This window comes from Rana temporaria, chromosome 4, assembly GCF_905171775.1.
Source record: "Rana temporaria chromosome 4, aRanTem1.1, whole genome shotgun sequence".
NCBI lineage: Eukaryota > Metazoa > Chordata > Amphibia > Anura > Ranidae > Rana > Rana temporaria.
In genome coordinates this window covers 243347295-243371095 of record NC_053492.1, presented here as the reverse complement: position 1 = coordinate 243371095, position 23801 = coordinate 243347295, and the positions used below count along the sequence as shown (strand labels likewise).

The 23801-nt window shown below is 40.8% G+C and overlaps 1 protein-coding gene across 1 annotated transcript in view; it reads left to right on the top strand.

Annotated features, from left to right (window-relative positions):
- The first annotated feature begins 15184 nt into the window (after positions 1–15184).
- LOC120937110 (gamma-aminobutyric acid receptor subunit rho-1-like) overlaps positions 15185–23801 on the top strand; it is a 104359-nt gene continuing 95742 nt past the window's right edge. Inside the window, exon 1 of the mRNA XM_040350090.1 lies at positions 15185–15762. Coding sequence (XP_040206024.1) covers positions 15638–15762 — 125 coding nt within the window. The 5' untranslated portion in view covers positions 15185–15637. The remainder of the gene's footprint in view (positions 15763–23801) is intronic.

Sequence of the window (23801 nt, the reverse complement as noted above, 5' to 3'; positions counted from 1 at the left end):
AGCTGAACTATGTTACAGATGCCATTGTCTTGCAGACAATTTGGACCACTTTGTGGAGACAAATGACGTTCCAGGACTTCAGACTTGGGATGTATGACTCTCCTGTGTGGACAGGAAGTCACAAATTTCAATATTTCCTCCAAGGTTTGTAATCCACTGGAGATGAAGGATGTTATATTGTTTGAATAGGCTCAGAAAAATCTACAAATGATCCCTAGCTAAATGTCCTCATAATCCACATAACCCCTATAGCTTCACATTAAAGCTCTCATTAATTTCATGTCAGTACAGTGTGAATGCCATTCAGTGAGGGCACATCAAGCTAACCTTCAATATCACCTATTATTGTGACTAGGAATAAATACGGAATAAATTAGATAGATAGATAGATAGATAGATAGATAGATAGATAGATAGATAGATAGATCCTACAGGCAGTACTTATTTCAAAACTGAATATAATAGTGAGGTTGGATTTATTTATTTACTTATTTATATATTTTTTGATATCTACTAACAAAGCTAGGACACAAATTTACCATACTAAAAATTGAGGCATTTTCGTAAAAGCCTGGAAAATCTGTTAAAAGGATTTTGTTTTGTAGACTAACCCAGAGGAAACTGAAATAATAGACTTTTCTTGAATTGGATACCTCTAATGCATCGCCTAGGGTAATTTTCCCAATATAGTTTATGGCACTAAGCTGTATGCGTAGTTTTTTCTGACTTTTGCGCACAAAGAATAATTTTTTTTATATCATACTATGACTGAGATGCAAGCTGACCTCCTTACACCTTTAGTTCAGCCAGAAGTCTAAATCCAGTACATTCTACATTGTACTAGAGTATGCCTTTTATTATATTCTACACATTAGTGGAAATAATATGTGCAGTATATATGTTATATCCAACACATATTATTAATATGGCATTTGTTATTAATGTGGGAATCAAAGGGCAGCATTTTTTACTAAATACATGAGAATCCAAGAGTGACAGAAATATGTTGCTAACTGTCTGTATCATAAGCGGCTCTGATGCCTCATACACACAACCGTTTTTCATGACAAGAAAACTGCCATTTTTTAGATTGGTCGTGAAAACCAGTCGTGTATATGCTCCATAGCATTTTTCTCGACGAGTAAACTGCGCACAAAAAAATTAGAACCTGCTCTATTTTTTCTCGTTGTTTTTCCCGTTGTTCTTTTTCTCGTCGCCAAAACCGCGAAAAAAAGGAAAATGGTTTTTAAAAAGTAAGACAGATGAATTGCAACTGTTATATATATATGAGTTTACCTGTTTCACACCACAGCAACTGATAACGTTGATGCATAAGAATTAAGTTTTTAGTAACTCACAATGCTTATCTTTGAAGCTTATTTTTTTAAGCTGAGCTTAATTTAGATATTGAATGATGACCAACCTACACTGATTTTCATTGTTTTATCAGTCAGATTGTGTGATCTATGGAGCCCTGCCTGTAGTTCTCACTGAGTTCCAGACCAACCTTCCCTCATGCCACTTACCTCCTGCCCCTTATGCCCAGCCATCTCAGCTGAGAAAGCCTCACATGAGCAGTTCACTGTGGCTGACTAATGCTTGCTTTTAGCTAGCTAACCAGATTGAAATCTGGTGAAATGTGACCCACGACATGATAAATATATGGCTTACTATGTGTTGCCCATGGATGTTCATGCGGCTATAGCCACTTTCAAGACCAGGCCTAATGTTCAGTTTATGGACTGGTGCCCTACTGCTTTCACTGTTGGTATTACCTATCAAACACCGACTGTTGTACAAGGTGGTAATCTGGCCAAGGTTTAAACTGCTGTGTGTATGCTGAGCAACACCACTGCTATTGCGGAAGCATGGGCTCTGCCCGAATGCTGTTCTATGCTGGAGGTCCCTCCTCTTGCAAGCAGGCCTTGCTCCAGCCTGACCCATCCCACCCCAACCCCATGTGCCCAGTATTGCAATACCCCCTGTTATTGCGGGTGGCATCCTATACTGCCAACCGGCCGTTGTCAATACCAGAATCTGTGTTCTGTAACCCACCGACCCTGCTACTCTCCTTCGTTTTGTCCAAGGGGGGTATCATGCCATGTCTCTGGACAAAACAGGAAGAAGAGAATGGTGCAGACCTACCTGTTCCTACCCTAGATGAACATGATTGCTTTGAACTCATGAAGGTGGAATCTGCTCATCTACCCTCTGCTCTGTGTGCCCCGATTCCAATGCCTTAACTCATCTTGTATGTTCATTGCTCCAGATTCAGATATGGGGTAACTGAGGTGATGGAGAGTGATCAAGGTCCTAGGTACCACATTAGCGTTTCACACACCTTACCACCGTCAGAGTAGTGGGAAAGTGGACCCAAGGGGGGAGCATTCATTATCACCTTTTGAAATCTTGTTTGAAACAGATTAGGTTGCTATTACCCACAACAGTTGCAAATACAGTCTGATACTTTGAGAAATTATGTGACCGCTGTTACAAAATAATTAACTAATATCCATGTACGAGTATTTTCTTCCATTCCAGATCCTGATTTAGATACAGGTATTCACTGCATACTCCCTGGTGATTGGGTGATGGTTAAGAAGTGCCTTCGAAAACATTCTGTGGAGATGAGAAATGATGGACTGTGCCACCCGCATCAGAATGAAACTATATATCTTTTTTCTTAAATTTGATTACTGTACTATAATCTCCTTCCCTCCATTAGACTGGCAGGGTAACATGTTCAGGAACCATATATATGTGTCATATAGGTGATAATTGTGACCAATGGGAATCTGTGGGTTGGAATACAGTTGACGACTGGGGATATAGGCCAAAGAGTGCTCTGAACAAGAAAGATAAATATGGAGAGTCATTAGCATCTGAATCCAACGGGAAGCATAGAAGTGCCCCAGCTGGTAGTTTTGACCCCCACATGTATATATAGATGCCATAGGGGTCCCAAGGGGGGTCCCGGATAAGTTTAAAGCAAGAGACCAAGTAGCTGCAGGTGTTGAGTCCCTGAGTCCCATAATCACTGTGATATATTCCATGGGGTAATTAATTAATTAATTATTGATTAAGATTGTGTAAAGAACTGTTTAAAATTCCGATAATGGTAAACAACATGGCATTTAGTGTTTAACAGAAAATCCTACAGATTTGGTTGCAGGAAATAAAAAGTTAAGGATTGAGCAATTTTTTACAAAAGATTCCAAACTTGGATTTGGTTATTAAATAAAGGTAGTAGATTGTTCTAATTTACTTAAGGTTACCCAGGAAAAATATTAAAATATGAAAGTCTCGTTCAATCTAAAAAATTATAAAAATTGTAAAAAAAAAAAACAAGTGTTAAAAGTTTTTGTAATTTGATGTTTCTGATGAAAGTGGAGACTTTGGTTGGGGGAGGAGTTTCTAGGGAAAATGGTCAATTCACAATTCATTAGGCTAAAACTAATTTGTGGATTTCACGAGAAATAAAGAAACATCATATTATAATGTAATGTACATGATTTTTGGCAGATGTACAAACCAAATATGTTAAAAAAATTGTAAAAAAGGTTAAAAATTTGGTTGTAATGGAATTGTACAATGCATGGGGATAAAAAGCATCGGAAGATTAGGTCTGGCAGTAGCAGATATTTCTTTGGAGATCATTACATGTAAAGGAATGTGTTCCCAGCAGAGAGATGCAGATCAGGTTACACAGCCTGAAACGCCATGACAATTTTCACTTCTGTGAACCTAAGAACAACATTTATGTGGAAGAAGGTTCATGGATGAGGAAAAAATATATTTAGAGGGTATTACAGTACTTACTAAAGTAATAGTTTTAAAACATTTTTGAGCCTAAATAACTTTTCTTGAGAGTTCATTGAAATTTTTGAAGACAAAGTATCTGTCTGAATAAATGTTAATGAACTATAAAGGCTTACTATAGGGCAACTCTTTTCTAATAATAAAAAATAACTTGAATACAATCATTTGAAGATCTAACGAAAGCCCTTATTAAATTTAGTATTTTTGATTAATATGGAGATCTCTCTCTCATATATTTACTTTGTACAAGTGTATGTGGAAGAAGATTGGTATTTTAAAAATGTAGGTTTTGTACCATTTGTTTTGAAGGACATCTTATGGTACTTTAAATGTGTTATTTCAAGGAAGGTGGGAGGTGTCAATATACACAGCTTTGACTAAGCTTTGTCTAGTGACAACTGGATGTTAAAAAGAAAGGTCAGTTAAAGTGGGATATAGATACATTATGAATAAATGATGCAGTGTGATAGAACCACAGTTGTGAATTCTAAAGTCACTTTTTCAAGCTTTTAGTTGACAAATGTATTTATTGGGAGGGAATATTGTGCTTTTATAAATGGATCCATATATTAGCACGGTGGAACTTCCTGTATGTTTGTCTACACTGAAGGATGAACTAAGACTGCCATGTGTTTGTTTAAGGCCGCGTACACACCATCGGTCCAAACCGATGAAAACGGACCGAAGTTCAGTTTCATCGGTCCAAACCATCCGTGTGTACGCCCCATCAGTATTTTGTCCTTCGGACAAAAGTTAGAGAACTTGCTTTAAAATCGAACCGATGGACCGCTGACCGATAGGTCCAAACCGATGGTTAGTACACAAAAGCATCGGTTCAAAACCCACGCATGCTCAGAATCAAGTCGACGCGCAATTGAAACATTTTTTTGGAAATCTCCCAAAGCCTATTAGATCGCAAGTAAACCTCCGGCCCTTTGAAAAATGATGTGGAGATAAGATCGAAAAAGGGACAATTTCAAAGATCTATAAAATTCTGAATGTCTCTAAATTGCAGAGCGTACCGCCATTCATTAAGAAATGGGAAAGGGAGATGGGCTCATCTGTAAATGAACATGAGATCAGTCAGTTAATAAAAAGAGTTCACGTGACGTCGGTAAACAATAATATATTGGAACAGAACTACAAATGTTTGGTACGATGGTACCTCACACCAGATAAGGTACATACATTCTCAGGAACCACAACACAGCTATGCTGGAGAGGTTGTAATGAAATCGGTGCGATGACCCACATGTGTTGGACCTGTCCCAAAATTAGAATTTACTGGAAGGAGATTAGACAAAAAATTTGAGAAATATCAAATTTAGATATCCCAAATGACCCATGGGTGTGTATTCTACATGGGGCCCGAATGTCAACTAAAGAATACCTGAAGACATTAATCCCACAGTTCTTGAATGCGGCAAAGAACCAAATATCTTGTAATTGGCAACAACCGGAAAGACCAACATTAAGAAGGTGGTCCAATAAAATAGATGAAATTTACAATTTGGAATATCTAAGATTTAGAGACGCAGGAAACTGGGCGGAATTTGAAAAGAAATGGAAAGATTGGAATGGGTTCAAGTTTACGATGGAATATGCAGAGATGATGGATGTTTAATATATAAATAAGAACAACATTTTAAGATAGGAGGTAGCGCCCGCGAAGGATAGAGAAGGTAAAAACTGATAACGAGGATGAGAGAGAGGTCGGGAGGGGGGATAGGGGTGGGGGGGAGGGATAGGGGAGGGGGGAAGGGAATTAAATCTCCATTAAGACAAGAGATTATAGAAATTGCAGGAGGAAAAGAGCAATTGAATTAGAATACAGAAATGAATAACTATGGTAATGATTATCTAAACTGATACTAAAAACTTATTTAAAAAAAAAAAAAAGCACAAACAAATACTTTGACTCCACACATGATGCGAAACCGAAGTAGAGACGGAAATATTGAATATAACCATGAGTAGGTCTCGTGCTGTGGTTAAGTCTGAAGTGGAGAAAAAAAAAGTCGACGCATGCTTGGAAGCATTGAACGTAGTTTTTTCAGTACGTCGTGTGTTTTACGTCACCGCGTTCTGACCCGAAAGGTTTTTGGAACAATGGTGTGTACGCACATCAGACCATCAGTCTGCTTCAGCGGTGAACCGATGAAAACGGTCCGTCGGACCATTCTCATCGGATAGATCGAGTGTGTGTATGCGGCCTTACAGTCATAGTGTGACAGAGCATATGTGGTTCATTCAATCATACTGTATGATTGGTTCTGAAAAATTGTGTAATTCAACATGAATAAGTTTCTTTCAGAAATAGAATATTTAGGAAAGCCCAATCTAAATTAATGTTCTTTTGCAAAATTAAAACAGTTAAAATTGAAAGAATAGTAAGAGGAAAAAATACAGTAAGATTGTTGCTTTTACAAAATGTAATTTAGTCATGGGATAAAGAGGGTTCAAAAAAGAATGTAGATTGGATCAATTATATTTACTATAACCAACAGAGGTTCATTAACTATACCAGGGATGCACTCCAAGGTTTAGCTGAACAACTAGAAGCCACTTCACAAATGACTTTGTAAAATCGTATGGCCCTAGACACGATTTTAGCTGAGAAGGGGGGTGTATTTAAAATGTTACCTGGGAACAGTATTTTGGGTGACAACGAATTGTACTCAGATAGGTATAGCAATTTTGTTTCTGCTTATATTGGTTACGATATTGGTTTGTTGTATTCTGCCTTGCATAAAGAAGCTGTTAGGAAAAGCAGCTGAAGAGGAAACTACTACTTTTTTGAATTTGGGTGATATTAGAGATGCAACGAAGGAGGAAGAAGAGGGACCGTATCCTCCATTACAGTCCTTACCTGTTAAAAACACATACAATCTCAAATGATGAGGGAAAGAATAGTGTTTGACCGCCTCCTGACTGTTTCGTTGGTAAGGACTACGGATAAGCCCTGTCTGATCGCTAAGCGAAATACAAAAAAGATCCTGATAGGGGGCCAAACACAGGGACAAAAAGCATAGGGACAGTACTGATAAAATAGTCATTTTAAGGGGGGACTGTGATAGAGTTGATAAAATGATTATTTTGTGTTTATGTTATTTTTTTCCTAACCACTCAAATATTGCTTTCCTTTCTTATATTGTTTAATTTATTTTATTTCTTGATACATATATATATATGTGTATGCGTGTCCCAGTATTTTGTGAGAGAACACTGTTGTTTTCCTTGAAAAGAGTCATTATAGAGTTAAATCTCGGACCGGGAAGTAAAACTGAAGACAGACGTCTCCAAACACCCCTTCTACTGCACTCCAAACCAACTACCCCTCCTCCCTCTTTCCACGAGCAAAAGAAATATGGCCCCCATGAGTGTGTGCCTTGTGGTGAAGAAACAGAGACACAAGAAAAGACCATATGTGGATTAGCCAATCGGATTCACCCATATGAATGATGATTGCTTATGTCACTCTGTCTATAAAGCTGTGATACCAATAAAAGTTCAGCCTCTTCTTTGTGGGCTGGAAGGCATGGAGGTCTGTGGTCTGAAATTTTGTCTATAGGCTACAGGCTTACTTTTGTCATGAATTTGAATCAGAGGCAGAATGGGTTATGCCCTGGAGTTGTGCCAGGGGGTATCTTTATCAATACTGATGGTGTATATAGGTTAGAGTGGCTTAACAATCACTTTAAGCATGCATACATTTGCTAGTAATTGTTATTATGCAGGATTTAAATATCGTCAACAGTTTGTACAAAACTTTACAAAATTATAGTTACAAACGCAGAGGGACCTCTGCTAGAGCACTCTTCCCATATCCTGTAGTGTCTTATTAATGATGTAGCCTGCTGCGTGCTGCCTATAACAAAAAATATTGGCGGCCGCTGGGGGATTAAATGGCTGCGGCTTGTGAGAGTGGAGGGCGGAGTAATCTGTACTCCACCCCGCCTCCCAGCGCAGACAGATTGGAATCTTTTTTTAGCGCCAGTCAACTTGCTGTGTAAGAGTGAGGTGTGGCGCGACCACAAGGATGATCTGGATGGTGTGGGTAGGTAGCCTGTCCTCCTCCTCCTCACTAGCCTCCTGCTAACTGTTCTGTGCTGGAGACTGTGGAAACAAGTTTTCTGGTAACAAAATAACAATGTTGCTGAATGGGGCTGTGCTGTGTCTCTTTGCTGGACTGGGCTGTCTCTTTGACGTACTGGGCTCTGGCTGTCTCTTTGCTGGACTGGGCTGTCCCTTGATATACTGGGCTGTGGCTGTCTCTTTGCTGGACTGGGCTGTGGCTATATCTTTGCTGGACTGGGCAGTAGCCGTTTCTTTGCTGGACTGGGCTGTAGCTGTCTCTTTGCTGGACTGGGCTGCAGCTGTCTCTCTGATGTACTGGGCTGCGACTGTCTCTTTGATGAACTGGGCTGTGGCTATCTCTTTGCTGGACTGGGCTGTAGTAGTCTTAATGGAGCACAGGGCTGTCTCTTTGCTGGACTGGGCTATCTCTTTGCTATCTCTTTGCTGGACTGGGCTGTAGCTGTCTCTTTGCTGGACTGAGCTGCAGCTGTCTCTTTTCTGGACTGGGCTGTAGCTGTTTCTTTGCTGGACTGGGCTGCAGCTGTCTCTTTGCTGCACTGGGCTGTCTCTTTGATGGACTGGGCTGTCCCTTTGATGGACGGGAATGTCTCTTTGCTGATTATGGGAATGTCTCTTTGCTGGTTATGGGGATGTCCCTTGCTGGATGTGGGGCTGTCTCTTTGCTGAACTGGGCTGCAGCTGTCTATATAAAGCACTGGGCTGTCTCTTTGCTGGACTGTGCTATCTCTTTGCTGGATGGGCTGTGTAAGTTCACCTTACAGATTTTTCTGTAAAGGTGAATTTACACTTTAAAGACCAACTCAACTTTTGTTGAAAAATAAAACAATGTACATTGTAAGGATTTTAACAATATTTGTAGCATATTTTAACCTTTTGTTTTGTCATGTCCTTTGCAAACTGATTCTGAATGAGCAGGACTGGTTCGTTGATCAGCTAGTGCACTCTGATGCTGCGTACACACGATAGGTTAGTCTGATGAAAACGGTCTAATGGACCGTTTTCATCAGACCAAACCGACCGTCTGTGGGCCCCATCTGTTATTTATCCATAGGTTAAAAAAATAGGAACTTGTTTTAAAATTATCTGATGGATAAAAAACCTATAGAAAAAAACGATCGTCTGTGGGTACGTCCATCGGTTAAAAATCCACCCATGCTCAGAATCAAGTCGACACATGCTTGGAAGCATTGAACTTCATTTTTTTCAGCACGTCGTTGTGTTTTACGTCACCGCGGTCTGACACGATCGTTTTTTTAACTGATGGTGTGTAGGCACGACTGATCATCAGTCAGCGTCAGTGGATAACTGATGGAAAAATCAATCAGACCGTTTTCATCAGACTAACCTATCGTGTGTACAGGGCATAAGTGTTCTAATAAGAAAAGCTGCAGTGTCGGCATATCTTCAGAAGTATTTAACCCTTGGGGAGTATCTCACCAAAACTGAAATGCTTATTGCAAGGGGTACCTAAAATGTGACTTGTATCTTAGTGCAGACTTCTGGTAAAATCATTGAGCCAATCACACAAGCAGGAAATACAATTTCTAGACTTGCCATTAGTGCATTGAATTTTACAGAGAATTACAGTGGCTGCAAATAGAATACGAAGTGTGATTAAATTACAATAAATTACAACGTATATGTTATATTTTTTCTTTTTTTTAATTAGCTTTTTTTCCATGAAAGTGGAGTTACCATTTAAGTCTACAGCTCAAATGCTTTTAAATAGTTATTAATTTTTTTTCTTTCTTGCAACCCAAGACTACTTTCACACTGGGGCGGTTTTCAGAATCTTTAGCGCTGGAAATAGCCTCTGTTAAGCGCCTCCCATTCATTCCAATGTGACTTTTCACACTTGGGCGGTGCACTTGTGGGACGTTAGGAAAAGTGCTGCAAGCAGTGCTGTTTTTAGTTCTCCAAAAAGCCATTGAAAGTGTATTATACGTCTTCCATCGCCGAATGCGTTCCACGCTGGAACGCATTCGGCGGCCGCGCACTGACGTCATTGCCCGGCGCCGTCTGCGTTCCACGCTGGAACGCGGAAGAGCCAAGCGCAATCAGCGATGTTCCTTCTCACACATGTCTGCCTGCTATAAATTTACTCAGGTGCCAGTAAACAGCGTTCCTTTATTGTCGGCCGTAGCCTGGTGAACCCCGGTCCACGCTACCATCAAACTACTGCTTGCTGTTACTCCCAAGAATCAACTATTCCCAAACCGGATCTATGCTACCATCAATACTTTTCCTGCTGTGGGGACACCCAAAACATATCCACCTGCAGGAGACACTCATTACCTGATTTAATTGCTAACAACAATACTCTATATTACTATATAATACTATCTATATTATTTAAACCCTGCTTTGTTTAAATTACCACCTTGCTTGGATTAGCTGATGTGGATTCATACTACTATCGTGGGACTTTTCCATACTATATGTTCCTTGAGTACTCATGAAGATTACAGCTTGATTATACGTCTTAGTCTATATGTTAAAGGGACATACATTCTTAAGCCGTTGATATAATAACCAGCTACCTCTCTCCAAAATATATTATCCTAATACAGTATTTTCTTATGCTACGTGCATGACATTAGTTAACTGTAGAAAACGTGCTTCTGGCCTGTATATGAAACATGTTCGCATATATCTTTTAGGCCCCGTACACACGACCGAACATGTCCGCGGACCAGTTTCAGCAGACATGTTCGGTCGTGTGTATGGCCGACCGGACAGGTTTCCAGCGGACATTTGTCCACCCGACCGTTTTCGAGCGGACAAATGTTTCTTAGCATGCTAAGAAACATGTGCGCTGGAATCCTGTCCGTCGGACATGTTCAGTCGTCTGTACAGACCGTACATGTCCGAGCGGCCGCCATCCCTCACATGCGTCAAATCACTTTGACGCATGCGTGGAAGCATTGACCTTCCAGCGTCACGCACGTCGCCGCGTCATCGTCGCGGCGACGGCGCGGACACGTCACTGCGCTGTCTGTCCGCGTGGATTTCTGTCTGATGGTGTGTACAACCATCAGACAGAAATCTCCGAGGGGACATGTCCGCTGAAAACGGTCTGGCGGACCGTTTTCAGCGGACTGTCCCCTCGTCTGTACGAGGCCTTAAATTAGGACTTGCAGGTATGCAGTAATACCTCCTCGCCTATTTCCTCAACGTATTCCTCTCTGTGTGACAGATGATGTAATGAACCCCAAACTCTTCGCCTAAGAATAAGTGTGACACCTGGGGTCCAATACTAAATGTCATATTACATTGAGAAATGCATTGACCCCTTTAAAAATAATCTAACTGCAGTTTTTTTTGGGGGGTTAAAAACCCCCTGCTAGCAGCTGAAAGCGACGCAAATGTGACGCTTAAACAGCGCTAAAGCTCCACTAAAACGGGCAGTGCTTTACCATGACCAGTGTGAAAGGGGTGAAAGAATGTAGAAAGCAATTTAGGAATGATCTTGATATTGTATAGAGGAAAGAAGCTCAACTGATAGTGGCATCTGTAAGTGATGCACATTACAAGGATAACCAGGAATATTCTATGCGGGTTTGTCTTGCATTTTTTTCAGTAAGGCAGTAAACAAACACGCAGTTCAATGAAAGAAGGCTTTGTGCAGCAGGTCCATAGCATTATGCCACGTACACACGATCGGTTCACCCGATGAAAACGGACCGATGGATTTTTTCATCAGATATCCGATGAAGCTGACTTTCATCAGTCTTGCCTACACACCATGCGTGGATTTTTAACCGATGGACTTGCCCACAGACGATCGTTTTTTTTCTATCGTTTTTTTAACCATCAGATAATTTTAAAACAGGTTCTAAGTTTTTGCACCGATGGGAAAAAAAACGATGGGGCCCACACACGATCGGTTCGTCCGATGAAAGCGGTCCAACAAAACATCTGCTTGTTTGAGCCCCTAACTAAATGTATATAAGTTCCTAACAGGGTACCCTCTGATGACTTCCCCAAATCAAGCTGTCAGCATATATAACTCTTTAGCAGGCTGTAGTTAGATTTTTTCCCTAGCAGCTGGGTATCACAGCAGAGAGAGTGAAAGAGACCCCAAAGCATCAGCTCAGATAAAAAAAAATACCTATGGACAGATGACTAATTAGTGAGGTCTGACTAACATGTAAAACATGGACCTAGGACTGGAGGCTTTATTCCACTCAAAGCTCGCCAAAGTCTCCAGGCTCCAGGACCCAGCCAAGAACTTATTAAAATCTAAGAAAACAATAAAGTGTATTTTCTCCTCAGCCTACACAAAGCCTGGAGCCCTTCGCCATATGTACTTGAGACATCTGGATGACATTGATACACCTTGCACAACCCTGCTGGCCAGTGCCTCACAATATATACAGGAATGAAGTGGTTAAGACAATGTATATCATTTTTTTTTTAAATGTGGAGACTCACTTTGAAGGGAAAATATCACAATTAAGACTAACAACTTTTATTACTAAACTGATATGAATTTGCAAGCTCCAGAGTCATCCTTCTTCTTGCTTTACTGGCTTGTAACTGACAAAGAACAAGCAAGCGGCCACAACTCACAGATGTTCCAGGTCTGACTCCAGAGGCGGCCTGTGCATTAAGGACGCACGGACGCCGCCCCCTCTATCCTCGCCACCCTCCTGTATGCATAATGGATAGATTCATGCATTACATGAATCGATCCATGACCGCCGCTGCCACCCTCTATTCAGGCGTCCAGCCCCTTTTGGGGATAGGGTCCTTGTCCCCATCAACATAGGGACAAGGTGCAGAGCACCCCCCCCCCCCGCCCCAAAGCACCCCCCCATGTTGAGGGCATGTGGCCTGGTATGGTTCAAGAAGGGGGGCGCTCGCTTGCCCCCCTTACCTGACCTGCCTGGCTGCATGCCCAGATAGGGCCTGGTATGGTTTTTAAAGGGAAACCCCATGCCAAAACGTAAAAAAAAATTCATACCAGACCATTATCCAAACAAGCACCCGTCAGGTCCGGAAATTGGGGGGGAGCGAGTGCCCCCATCCTGAACCATACCAGGCCACATGCCCTCAACATGGGGGGGTGCTTTGGGGCAGGGGGGGCTTGACAATTCCTTTAATAAGGATAGTAAAAAAATGTCCCCCATCATCAATCATGCCACCTTCCGCACCCGAAAAAGACAAAAAAGAAAAACACTCAGGCCCCGTACACACGACCGAGTTTCTCGGCAGAATTCAGCCAGAAACTCGGTCGGAGCTGGATTCTGCCGAGAAACTCGGTCGTGTGTACACTTTTCAGCGAGGAACCCGTCGAGGAACTCGTCGGGCCGAAAAGAGAACATGTTCTCTATTTCCTCGTTGTTCAATGAGGAAAGTCGGCCCGCCGAGCTCCTCGGCGGCTTCCACACTGAACTCGCCGAGGAACTCGATGTGTTTGGCACGTCGAGTTCCTCGGTCGTGTGTACGGGGCCTCACGCCGACATGAAGGCTGGCCGCCTACTGCAGGCTAAGCCATTTGACAGTTCTTATATAGGTAAGGAGCGGGGGCCCACTCCCCATGTTGAGGGCACGTGGCCCTGTATGGTTCAACTTATTGTTTGTTAAGGACGCTACGGCTTCCTGGCCTTGCTCCTTAACAACCAGCTTTTACTGCACCCTGATTGGGTAAAGCTTTCACCCAAAAAGGGGGTAAAATGCACTGTGCAGCGCGTAGTTTATTGCATGGCGTTTGGCAGGACGAACACTTTTTGAACACCCAGCAAATTCAGGTGTTGCCTGAAGAGGGGGAACAGCCAATGTTCAGCCTAAACTGATGCTTGGGCCGAACCATTTGTCCAAATCTAAGGACACAGTCCTGGAGCTTTTACTGCAGCAATAGCAGCTCCTAGATTTCTATCCTGAGTAGTTCTCCTAAAAATGGAAATATAGGCAGATTTGGTGCAGCTGTGCATAGTAACCAGTCAGCGTCTAACTTCAGCTTGTTTAATTAAGCTTTGATAATAAGACCTAGAAACTGGTTCTGTGTGAACCAGTTTTAGTAAACCCCCCCCCCCCCCCCCCAATAGCTTATTTTTAGCTGTTTAGTACATTAAAGTAATTTTGATATGAATTTTTGAAAACATTTTGCGATAAGATATTGCAAGGAGTGCATGATTTTTGATTACTTGCATGACTCATGGAAATGTTAAAAATATATCGCTAATATTTTTGAAATGTTAAAGTGGTTCTAAAGGCTCAAGGTTTTTTGCCTTAATGCATGCTATGCATTAAGGTAACAAACCTTCCAGGTGCTGCTCCTCCCCAACCCCCCTTATACTTACGTGAGCCCGATTTCAATTAAGTGATGTGCATGAGAGCAGCAGCTGTCCTGGGTCTCTCTCTCCTCATTGGCTCACACAGCAGCAGGGGCCATTGATTACTGCTGCTGTCAGTCATAGCCAGTAAACCAGTCATAGGCAGGGCAAAGTCACACTCTGTGTGTGAATGGACACAGAGCATGGTTTGGGAGAGAGCATGCTCGAGTGCCCCCAATGCAAGGGGCTTGTCATTGGGGGCATGCGGCGGGGGGAAGGAGCCAGGACCGCTGGTGAGGGACTCAAAAAGAAGAGGATCTGGGCTGCTCGGTGCAAAAAAATGCACAGAGCAGGTAAGTATAACATGTCTGTAATTTATTTTTTTAATAACTTTAAGCTATAGGTATCATGTTATTTACATCAAGCTAATCAGTTTGGCATACTTTTTTATTAAAAGTAACTACGTTTATTTAAAATAAATAAATAATGGAAGAAGCTGACTCTGACTTGGTATACGCCTATGCAGAGCATAGTATGGGAGAGGCAGAAGCAGCACAAGGAACTAAACAGCTGTGCTGCAGTGCCCATGCGCTAACAAAAAAGGAAAGGGTATTCATCTGCTTCATAAGCTCTGATATATGTGTTTATCTGTGTATCTAGCCATTTTTCTGGGGTTTAAATCATATTAACAAGGAAGTGACTCCTTTTATAGATAGGAAAAGGGTAAGACTACCTTCCTAAAAATGTATAATATATACTCACTTGCCATCAATATTGTTATTTGTCATTGAAAAATAATCTATTCAAAATTTGATTGTAAAATGTTATTTAGAAATATACCCTTTTTCTTTTGTTTTATATTATACTATACTTTGTATTCATTTAAACTTTTCAATAAACCCTATTGTGAAAAAAATTAAGAAATATAAAATATATAATGGAAACATAAAATGTACATTGTGCTAAATAGACATTTTCCTCCTATGCAGTGTAATCATCGAGTGAGCTACATTAGCACACTGGATGTTGGAAATAATATGAATAAGCAACTACAAGAACATTTAATGACAAGTGACTGATTTCAGGAGGTCATTACGAGACGGCTGCTCTCTTGAAGCTTTCTGCAAGGATTCCTGCTCCATAACTTCAATTTTAACAATTTCTCTACATTGCCCTAAGCAGCAAACATAAAAGCGCTTCAGAAAGAGACACGAATTCTCCACAGCTTTAAAATCCCAGCCATCTGACGTAGAAGGATTTATAGGTTTAGTGGAAATTGCTTTCCCCAGCATGCAGATTAAATACTGAGTGGCGTTTCTTTTCTGTATGGGTAAACATCCTTCTAATAATGAGATGACCCACCAATGTCTTAAAGAAAAAACTAAAATTGGCGTTAGTGCTTCCAATCTGGATTATTTTTGGGCCATAAACTTCGAGGTAACATGCTGACTACGAGCTTCATTCGGATGTGTACCCTATTTCTTTTGTGGCCCTGGAGTGCGTGCGCTGAGAGCAGAGCCCATCGTCAGACAAGAGGCATAATACCTGAGTTGTATAAGCAAGGGAGGTGAGTATTTTATCTTCTTACATTTTTCCTATTGGCAATATAAAATGTTAATAAATATATATTACCCTAATGTAAACATATCTATTAAATATATAGTAAAATAACAAAACTTAGAATTGTGTTGTTTACATACCAAACAGCATTAATATATCTCTGTATTTTTAGCTAACATGTGTCCTAAGCAATCTATGGATCTATTTAACCTTTAAAATTAATGCCTTCTCCTTAACTCAACCCTTAACCTACTCCTTAATGCAAGATTTACTCCTAAAGGTTTGTACTTACCTTTTAAACAACGAAAGGTAACAGTCTCACGTATTAATGTACCTGTGCAGAATTATAATTGTTGAAAAATCATGAAACTTGAAAGACAAACGTTGTTCAAGCCAGAATTAGCTCACAATGTTATAATATTGAATCATTTAATAATTTACTATTTGTGTTACACTACATTTGAAATACAGTATTAGTAGAACATTTATAATGATTAACAATGATGGGTTAAATTTGATTGTTACATGTAAGGCAAGATCATAGTATTTGTGCTGCCATTGCCTAGAATTTAGTACTGAAAATCAGTGCTTTTATTATACGTGACCCATTTCTGGAAATGGGTAAAGAAGCTGAATTTAGCTGGACCTCTCATTACCACTGTGTTATAAAATACATAGCATGGCTGCACTGGGATATTTGCATTGTATTACCAGTCTCATTAATGTAAGAAATGATGAAAGCAGGTTACTTTATCCATATAGTGACCAATTTCACATCCAAGTGTTTTCTTTCTGGAGGTAGATACATCTTAAGCATTGCTGCTTTGTATACATATATTTGGTTAAGAGTCACAGGAGTCTCAAACTGGTGGCCCTCCAGCTGTGGCGAAACTACAAGTCCCATCATGCCTCTGCCTGTGGGAGTCATGTTTGTAACTGTCAGCCTTGCAATGCCTCATGGGACTTGTAGTTTCGCAACAGCTGAAGGGCCACCAGTTTAAGACCCCTGGTTTAGAGCTTTCCCACAATGCATGGAGCTCAGCCACCTCAGATACAAGGTAAACAATTACTGACTTAGGTTTAGTTACAGGACACACTGAAATATGAGTTTAATTCAAGGCACTGTCTACGCTGTCTATTCTAATGCTATTGGTGATTTAAATTATTGTTGTATGTCTTCCTGTGTATATATCTGTACGTACATTTAGAGCATCCATCTGAACAGGAAGTTTACAGTTGGATCTGGAAATGTCCATAGTTTTGTAGGCCCCTGCATAGCTCTAGCCAATGCTCCTTGGCTGAGCCTGCTTGGGGCAGTTGACAGGGTTTGACACAAAACATATGGCACCAACAAGTCTCCACCCACTCCAATATAAGAAAATATGTGTAAGTTTGCACAATACTTGCAAAAAAATCCTTCAGTAGACGAATCGCTCGGCAAATGGATCATACATACATGCACAGTCTACATCTAAAGTTCGTAGGCAGCTACATTTGTAGCTGGAACTTTTACAAATTTAATAGCCCTTATATATACTATAAGTACAGTATACGGTATTAGCATCTAATTTAAAGTGGTTGTAAACCTCAGACATAAAATATGAACAAAGAATGTCCCAACTGTCCCTGATTGAGGCCCTTGTCCCCATCAACATAGGAACAAGGTGCTTTGGGGAAGGGGGGCAGACCCCCCTGCCTCAAACCACCCACCCCCCCCATGTTGATAGAATGTGGCCTGGTATGGTTCAGGAGAGTGCATGCTTGGATAAGGGTCTGGTATGGATATTGGTTGGGGGGGCTTTTTTTTTTTATTTTGGCATTGGGTTCCCCTTAAAATCCATACCAGACCCGAAGTCCCCCAGAGCAGGACTCCCATACCCTTTTTAATGATTGGATTGTTAATAGAACACCAACCACAGGATGGGCTTTGGGTGTCTAAAATAGCGCAGTGCCGCGTCCTGAATAGATTGGGGAGCAGGTGTTGAAAACACAGAAAAAATGGACTTTGTAGGCACCAATTATAAAAATACAAATACATTTATTAACATATAACCTGTCAAGGTTTGTTAAAAAAGAAAACACATACAATACATAAACTAAAAGTTTAAAAAGAACACTGCAGCAACAACTGCAGAAGCCATATATTGATCCAAAAAAGGTCCAGAAAGTTAGCACGTCTCAAAAAAGGACATGAGTAACTGTAGTATATGATACGACAACTGTTAGCTCGACATGTTTCGCGGCGACCGCTTCTTCGGGAGCTTGATAGTATTTCATATAGAATGACACAATGTATTTTTAGAAAATCATCAGTTATTTGAGAAAAATCTAGTTGCAGAAGGTAAGGGGTTACGATATAACCCAAAAAAAGGAAATATCCTCATTGATATTTGTAAAAGACATAAATTATGAACAAAGAATGTGCATAGCTCCCAACTGTCCCTGATTTCGAGGCCCTTGTCCCCATCAACATAGGAACAAGGTGCTTTGGGGTAGGGGGGCAGACCCCCCTGCCTCAAAGCACCCACCCCCCCATGTTGATAGCATGTGGCCTGGTATAGTTCAGGAGAGTGAATGCTTGGATAAGGGTCTGGTATGGATATTGGTTGGGGGGGCTTTTTTTTAAATTTTGGCATTGGGTTCCCCTTAACCACTTTCCCACCGGAACATTTGTCAGCCTTAAGACCAGAGGTGTTTTTACAATTTTCCACTGCGCTGCTTTAACTGGTAATTGCGCGGCCATACAATGTTGTACCCAAACAAAATTTGCGTCCTTTTTTTCCCACAAATAGAGCTTTCTTTTGATGGTATTTGATTGCCTCTGCGATTTTTAATGTTTGCGATATAAACGGAAAAAGAGCGAAAATTTTGAGAAAAAATGATATTTTCTACTTTTTGTTATAAGAAAAATCGAACAAACTCAATTTTAGTCATACATTTTGGCCAAAATGTATTCAGCCACATGTCTTTAGTAAAAAAAATGCCAATAAGCGTATATTTATTGGTTTGCGCAAAAGTTATAGCATCTACAAACTAGGGTACATTTTCTGGAATTTACACAGCTTTTATTTTATGACTGCCTATCTCAATTCTTGAGGTGCTAAAATAGCAGGGAAGTACAAAACCCCCCCAAATGACCCCATTTTGGAAAGTAGACACCCCAAGGAACCTGCTGAAAGGCATGTTGAGTCCATTGAATATTTTTTTTTTTTGTAACAAGTGATTGAATAATGACAAAAAAAAAAAAAAAAAAAAAGAAATTACAAAAAGTTGTCACTAAATGATATATTGCTCACACATGCCATAGTTATATGTGGAATTGCACCCCAAAATACATTCTCCTGCTTCTCCTGAGTACGGGGATACCACATGTGTGAGACTTTTTGGGAGCCCAACCACGTACGGGGCCCCGAAAATCAAGCACCGCCTTCAGGATTTCTAAGGGCGCAAATTTTTGATTTCACTTCTCACTACCTAAGACAGTTTTGAAGGCCATAAAATGCCCAAATAGCACAAAATCCCCCCAAATGACCCCATTTTGGAAAGTAGACACCCCAAGGAATCTGCTGAGGGGCATATTGAGCCCACTGAATATTTTTTTTTTTGTACCAAGTGATTGAATAATGACAAAAAAAAAAAAAGAAAAAAGAAATTACAAAAAGTTGTAACTAAATGATATATTGCTCATACATGCCATGGTTATATGTGGAATTGCACCCCAAAATACATTCTGCTGCTTCTCCTGAGTACGGGGATACCACATGTGTGGGACTTTTTGCGAGTCTAGCCGCGTACGGGACCCCGAAAACCAAGCATCGCCTTCAGGATTTCTAATGGCGCAATTTTTTTATTTCACTCCTCACTACCTATCACAGTTTTGAAGGCCATAAAATGCCCAAATAGCACAAACCCCCCCCAAATGACCCCATTTTGGAAAGTAGACACCCCAGGCTATTTGCTGAGAGGCATGTTGAGTCCATGGAATATTTAATATTTTGCCACAAGTTGCGGGAATATGACAATTTTTTTTTTTTTTGCACAAAGTTGTCACTAAATGATATATTGCTCACACATGCCATGGGCATATGTGGAATTACACCCCAAAATACATTCTGCAGCTTCTCCTGAGTACGGGGATACCACATGTGTGGGACTTTTTGGGAGCCTAGCCGCGTACGGGACCCCGAAAACCAAGCACGGCCTTCAGGATTTCTAAGGGCATACATTTTTGATTTCACTCCTCACTACCGATCACTACCTATCACAGTATTGAAGGCCATAAAAGGCCAAGATGGCACACAACCCCCCCAAATGACCCCATTTTGGAAAGTAGACACCCCAAGCTATTTTCTGAGAGGCATTTTGAGTTCATGGAATATTTTATATCTTGCCACCAGTTGCTGGAATATGACAAACTTTTTTTTTTTTTTTTTTTTTTGCACAAAGTTGTCACTAAATGATATATTGCTCACACATGCCATGGTTATATGTGGAATTGCACCCCAAAATACATTCTGCTGCTTCTCCTGAGTACGGGGATACCACATGTGTGGGACTTTTCGGGAGCCTAGCCGCGTACGGGGCCCCGAAAACCAAGCACCGCCTTCAGGATTTCTAAGGGCGCAAATTTTTGATTTCACTCCTCGCTGCCTATCACAGTTTCGGAGGCCATGGAATTCCCAGATGGCACACAACCCCCCCAAATGACCCCATTTTGGAAAGTAGACACCCCAAGCTATTTGCTGAGAGGCATGGTGAGTATTTTACAGCGCTCATTTATTTTTGAAAATGAAGAAAGATATATATATTTTTTTTTTTTTTTCTTTTTTCAATTTTCAAATCTTTGTGACAAAAAGCAAGATCTGCAAAATACTCAACATACCTCTCAGCAAATAGCTTGGGGTGTCTACTTTCCAAAATGGGGTCATTTGGGGGGGTTTTGTGCCATCTGGGCATTCCATGGCCTCCGAAACTGTGATAGGTAGTGAGGAGTGAAATCAAAAATTTACACCCTTAGAAAGCCTGAAGGTGGTGATTGGTTTTTGGGGTCCCGTACGCGGCTAGGCTCCCAAAAAGTCTCACACATGTGGTATCCCCGTACTCAGGAGAAGCAGCAGAATGTATTTTGGGGTGTAATTCCACATATGCCCATGGCATGTTTGAGCAATATATCATTTAGTGACAACTTTGTGCAAAAAAAATAAAATAAAATAATAATAATTCTCTTTCCTACAACTTGTGTCAAAATATAAAATATTCCATGGACTCGAGATGCCTCTCAGCAAATAGCTTGGGGTGTCTACTTTCCAAAATGGGGTCATTTGGGGGGGTTTTGAACTGTCCTGGCATTTTATGAACAACATTTAGAAGCTTATGTCACACATTACCCACTCTTCTAACCACTTGAAGAAAAAGCCCTTTCTGACACTGTTTGTTTACATAAAAACATATTATTTTTTTGCAAGAAAGTTAAGTTGAACCCCCAAACATTATATATTATTTTAAAGCAAAGGCCCTACAGATTAAAATGGTGGGTGTTGCATTTTTTTTTACCACGCAGTATTTGCGCAGCGATTTTTCAAATGCATTTTTTTGGGCAAAAATACATATTTTTTTATTTTAATGCACTAAAACACACTATATTGCCCAAATGTTTGATGAAATAAAAAAGATGATCTTAGGCCGAGTACATAGATACCAAACACGACATGCTTTAAAATTGCGCACAAATGCGCAGTGGCGACAGACTACATACATTTTTAAAAGCCTTTAAAAGCCTCTACGGGTTACCACATTAGATTTACAGAGGAGGTCTACTGCTAAAATTACTGCCCTCGATCTGACCTTCGCGGTGATACCTCACATGCATGGTACAATTGCTGTTTACATATGACGCCAAACCGATGCTTGCGTTCGCCTTTGCGCAAGAGCAGGGGGGGACAGGGGTGCTTTTTTTTTATTTATTTTTTTATTATTATTTAATTTGCTTTTTTAATTTTATTTTAAACTGTTCCTTACTTTTTTTTATTATTTTTATAATTTTTATTGCCATCTTAGGGCATGTAAATATCCCCTATGATAGCAATAGTTAGTGACAGGTACTCTTTTTTGAAAAAATTGGGGTCTATTAGACCCTAGATCTCTCCTCTGCCCTTAAAGCATCTGACCACACCAAGATCGGTGTGATAAAATGTTTTCCCACTTTCCCAATGGCGCAATTTATATCCGGGGAGGGGACATACCCTCCCACTGCTTGTAAAAGCAGTTTAGAGGCTAATTAGCCGCTAGGACTGCTTTTACATGAAAGCCGACCGCTGGCTGAAAAGAATGATACCAAGATGATGCCTAAACCCGCAGGCATCATTCTGGTATAACCATTCAAAGTCCAGCAACATACCAGTACGTTGATGGTTCTTGTTGGACATGTATTGTAATCTTTTTTTTTTTTCATGCAGCCTGTTGGCTGAACGAAAAAAAGATTGATCGGTGGGTATGCCCACCATTAGAATACCTCCCTTCATCCACCCACTTCTAATGATGGGCATACATGCACCATTTATATATGCCAAAGCATGGGGGCATCCTCCCGCAAAAAAGTTATGCCGCTCACACACGTATGTACGCCGCATAAAAAGTTATGGCGCATACACACGGTCGGACTTTTCCACGGGCAAGCTTCCGACGGAATTTCGACCGTATGTACGCGGCATTAGGAGCAAAATCGCTCCTCCGCCCCTAATGCCCCCATGCTTCGGCATATATGCTCTTTTTTTAACTGTGGTGGTGAAATCACCTCCCACAGTGTTGGAGTCGCGGCTTTATGTATCGTGGGAGCAAACGCTGTTGCTGTCACGCTAAATAAATCCGCGCTGCAACTGAATGGCGTACCTGCTAAGCAAATGATGGTTAACATTATAACAAAGTAACATTACATTTTAACAGTAAGATCTTACCATACCATACCTGCAAAGCAAATATCAAAAACAAAACAAAACATTTTTTAACGCAACCTGTGCCTAAAAAATATATATGCCGAAGCATGGGGGCATCCTCCCGCAAAAAAAGTTATGCCGCGTACACACGGTCGAACTTTTCCACGGGCAAGCCTCCGTCGGAATTTCGACCGTATGTACGCGGCATTAGGAGCAAAATCGCTCCTCCGCCCCTAATGCCCCCATGCTTCGGCATATATGCTCTTTTTTTAACTGTGGTGGTGAAATCACCTCCTACAGCGTTGGAGTCGCGGCTTTATATATCGTGGGAGCAAACGCTGTTGCTGTCACGCTAAATAAATCCGCGATGCAACTGAATAGCGTACCTGCTAAGCAAATGATGGTTAACAATAAAACAAACATTACAGTATAACATACCATACCTGCAAAGCAAATACAATAAAACATTGTAAAAATAGAGAGAATAGATATAGAACAATAGTGAGTGGACAGTAGAGAGTGAACATAAGAGAACAATAAAGAGAGGAGAAAAATACAACCACAACTATTTTTGGATTTTTTATTTTATATTTTTTTTGTGTTTTTGTGTGTTTTTTTATTTTTTTTTCTACTTTTTTTCACTTTTATGAAAACTATAAACTGAACGTTGCAGATTATGGTCTCTCAAAATGTGATGGCCATCACATATTCCGAGACCCTGTGTTGGTGTGCCTAGGACTGTGTGGTGCTGTACCCTACGCTAAAACTCAATTAGTGTGTGGTAGCGTTTGAAACATACACCAATGCAGAGACCAGGTTGGTCAGGACAGTCGGGACAATAAAAGCGGGTGTCACGCCTAAATCCGAGTTTGCTGCAGACACGACATCTTTTTTGGCGGGTTCTTTGGGTAGGGGTACCAGCGAGGACAAAAGGAAAATGCCTCTCATACAGCCGGCTCACTGCATTTGCGTTGGGAAGGTGGGGCACAGCACCTTCTGGAAACAGAAGGGCTTCGACGATCTCTTCCTGGAATTTTAGGAAGGATCCAGTCCGTCCTGAAGCTCTGTATAGCACATGAGCGTTCAGCAAAGCCAATTGAAACAAATACACTGA